General features: G+C 39.8%; 1 protein-coding gene across 1 annotated transcript; it reads right to left on the bottom strand.

Moving 5' to 3' along the window:
* Window positions 1-291: 291 nt before the first annotated feature.
* LOC117336822 lies at window positions 292-2,155 on the bottom strand. The gene is made up of 5 exons (XM_033897477.1): window positions 1,983-2,155; window positions 1,750-1,846; window positions 1,398-1,545; window positions 946-1,235; window positions 292-610 (listed from the first exon to the last, which is right to left on the bottom strand). The coding sequence occupies exons 1-4, from the start codon at window positions 2,063-2,065 to the stop codon at window positions 946-948; spliced, it is 618 nt and encodes a 205-aa protein (XP_033753368.1). The 5' UTR covers window positions 2,066-2,155; the 3' UTR covers window positions 292-610.
* Window positions 2,156-2,539: the final 384 nt, after the last annotated feature.

Below are 2,539 nucleotides of genomic sequence, written 5' to 3'. Positions count from 1 at the left end.
TTGCATTCAATCTTAATTTTGTTTCGTCTTTAACTGCATATCTGCATTTTGCCTTTACCGCTACATTGACCAATCACATACTTCATCTTGACCAGTAACGCCACCTGTCGCGTCATATCCGGGGCCAAAAGAAAATTATACAGCTATGCCGAAAAACACATATATGTCGGATATGATCCGTAAGTGTGTCCAGACCTTGTGACGCCGACATCATAATTTGTATTAGACTTCAAGGAACATGTGTATATGTGTGGCAGACGTTTACAAAAATATAACTGAAACAGTTGAGTCAGGTTCAGACATTTTATTATACCACGTGTGAATGGTTACCATAGAAACATTACGAAACATTATATACTTGTATCTGGCCAACATAGAATAGTTATAATCGGCTTGTCATCTGTGTACAATGTTCCTCTCTACAAAATAAACAATTTTACAAGGTAAAACATACATGTACCTAAGTAACGAAAACAACATTAATATCTCTAGGTCACTATTTCTCATTTATCAGAAAAGGAATAAAATAAATCGTGGTTGCGACCAATCGATGACGTCAACACGGCCACTTCGGTTCCATCATCGACATTCGCCAAAAACTGCAAGAAATCTGGAAGAAAATCGTTTAAAAATTGAAATAATAGATTAAAGCGTAATACTGACGTTCATGTTCAGCAGTTGCGCTCTCGTAAACAGGATATATTTGTCACGTGATATAGTTTTCATATTGATGAAAGTGAATTTCAGATCAGATTATTCATGTTGTGTTACATATATTTCCAATTATTAATTTCAATTTGAATGAACTTTTAATTACCTACCTAGTGATGGGCATGTTATGATTTTGCGAGTAAAAGATTACTTAGTCCGGTGAAGGGGTACGTAAGGGGACTCCCTATCCGACAAGGGACAAAGGGGTATATTTGTGAGGGACAGGGTACATACCTAGTGAGGCAATGGGTACCAGTCATTGATTTGACGCTGGATACACAGCGGGAATAGAACCATGTGGTCCTCCTCGAATTGATCGCAGTATTTCCTAGCCCAGTACAGCTCATCCCGGGGAAGTTCTTTTGTCAGGTCGACGGACAGCTCCAGTCCGAGGCTGAACAACCTCATGGCATTGGATCGCTCCTCGAAATCAGTCACATTCTTGATACGGAGTCTGAAGCGCTTCCAGGATGTTCTCTTGGCCTGGCATGGAGAAGTTCCGCAGAAACGACAGAGGGAACGGCCTGTAGAAACAGATAATGTGTGTTATAACACATCTTCAAACATTGCAATGTTCACAACAATTAACATATCGTAAATTATTACGCGCCGAATGGATCTTACCGTTATTGTCCTATGAACGAAACGAACTGGGGAAAGTGGTTACGAATATCAATATTACTTACGAGTTATCCATGCTTGGAACATGCAAACATTGGTTGTCCATCTCTTCTTGGCGCGGTTTCCAATCGACGGTGCACACACGTACGTGTAAACCAACATCAGTGTTATAACACCACACAGAAACGTCCGGAATACATCATTTCCGATTCTCTAAAACAAATAAAAGTTATAATCAACCTCGATAATTCTAAGCCATCCGATGTTCCTGGTATTAGGAATTATTCAAACTTCGATAAGGAAATACGTCTATAAAATTTACACGAAACGCATAAGCGCGACTACAAGCCATGTATACATTTCAAGTTACAATGCGTTTCAACATCAATCTGTATCTTAATTGAATGCAATACTTACCCACATCAGCTCGACTTGCGTTGGGCAGACTTGCTCAATTTCTCTTGAGGTGAAATAATACAACAATCTTTTGGTATGTCCTGGCTCGGGCTCCACGCTACAGAAATAAAGTGACAAAGTTGAGGTGAAATGTCGCGACACAATTTAAGGGTGCCATCAATGCATCTAGGTACCGTGATATACATGTATAATCAACGTAGAAACAAAAATCACAGAAAATGTCCCAAACTTACCACTTAAGGTCCCGATAAGCAGCAGGGCCTTGCTGCATGGCGTTCAGAATTACCACAAATATCAAGAAAATCTTGATATCCATTGTGGTAATCCAAAAATTAAGATAAGAAGTAGATAATTGGGGAGAGACTAATCATCTCCGCCTTTGCCTATTGCTAAGCAGCATAGCAACAAGAACGTGACGTCACAAATGACCTTTCGTCATCAGTATCATGACGTCATACTATTGTCTCCGTCCAGAGTAGAGAAGAACGTGTACGCCAGCCTACGGATGCGTGTTTATTTGTGATGATTTCTTTGTTATCTTTAATTAGCGTTCTTTTAAATGCAAATAGTCGCCGAGTTAATTGTTCAAGGACATAATCAATTTTCATTTAATCATGTTCATTATATGTTGAGTAGAGAGTACAAGGCCACCTAACTAACTGAGGTTAGCCGGGAATTTCCCTCTAGCCTAAGGACTCCTAGACACTGAGAGGTCGCTGGTTCGAGTCCCTGCGCGGGCAGGATACTAAATCAAAGCCGATTTTTTTATGCGTCACTTCAGAAACAAGAT

The sequence above is a fragment of the Pecten maximus genome, chromosome 10 (assembly GCF_902652985.1).
Source record: "Pecten maximus chromosome 10, xPecMax1.1, whole genome shotgun sequence".
In the NCBI taxonomy this organism is placed as follows: Eukaryota; Metazoa; Mollusca; class Bivalvia; order Pectinida; family Pectinidae; genus Pecten; species Pecten maximus.
Note: the sequence above shows the minus strand (reverse complement) of the source record. Positions and strands in the feature narration are given on the sequence as shown.

What these genes read in the sequence shown, in the direction of transcription:
- LOC117336822 (XM_033897477.1), bottom strand. Translation starts at nt 2,065, where the DNA reads ATGGATATCAAGATTTTCTTGATATTTGTGGTAATTCTGAACGCCATG. An exon ending in GCTTATCGGGACCTTAAGTG is followed by an intron (nt 1,847 to 1,982) that starts GTAAGTTTGGGA and finishes TTATTTCTGTAG; the next exon opens with CGTGGAGCCCGAGCCAGGAC. An exon ending in CGCAAGTCGAGCTGATGTGG is followed by an intron (nt 1,546 to 1,749) that starts GTAAGTATTGCA and finishes TATTTGTTTTAG; the next exon opens with AGAATCGGAAATGATGTATT.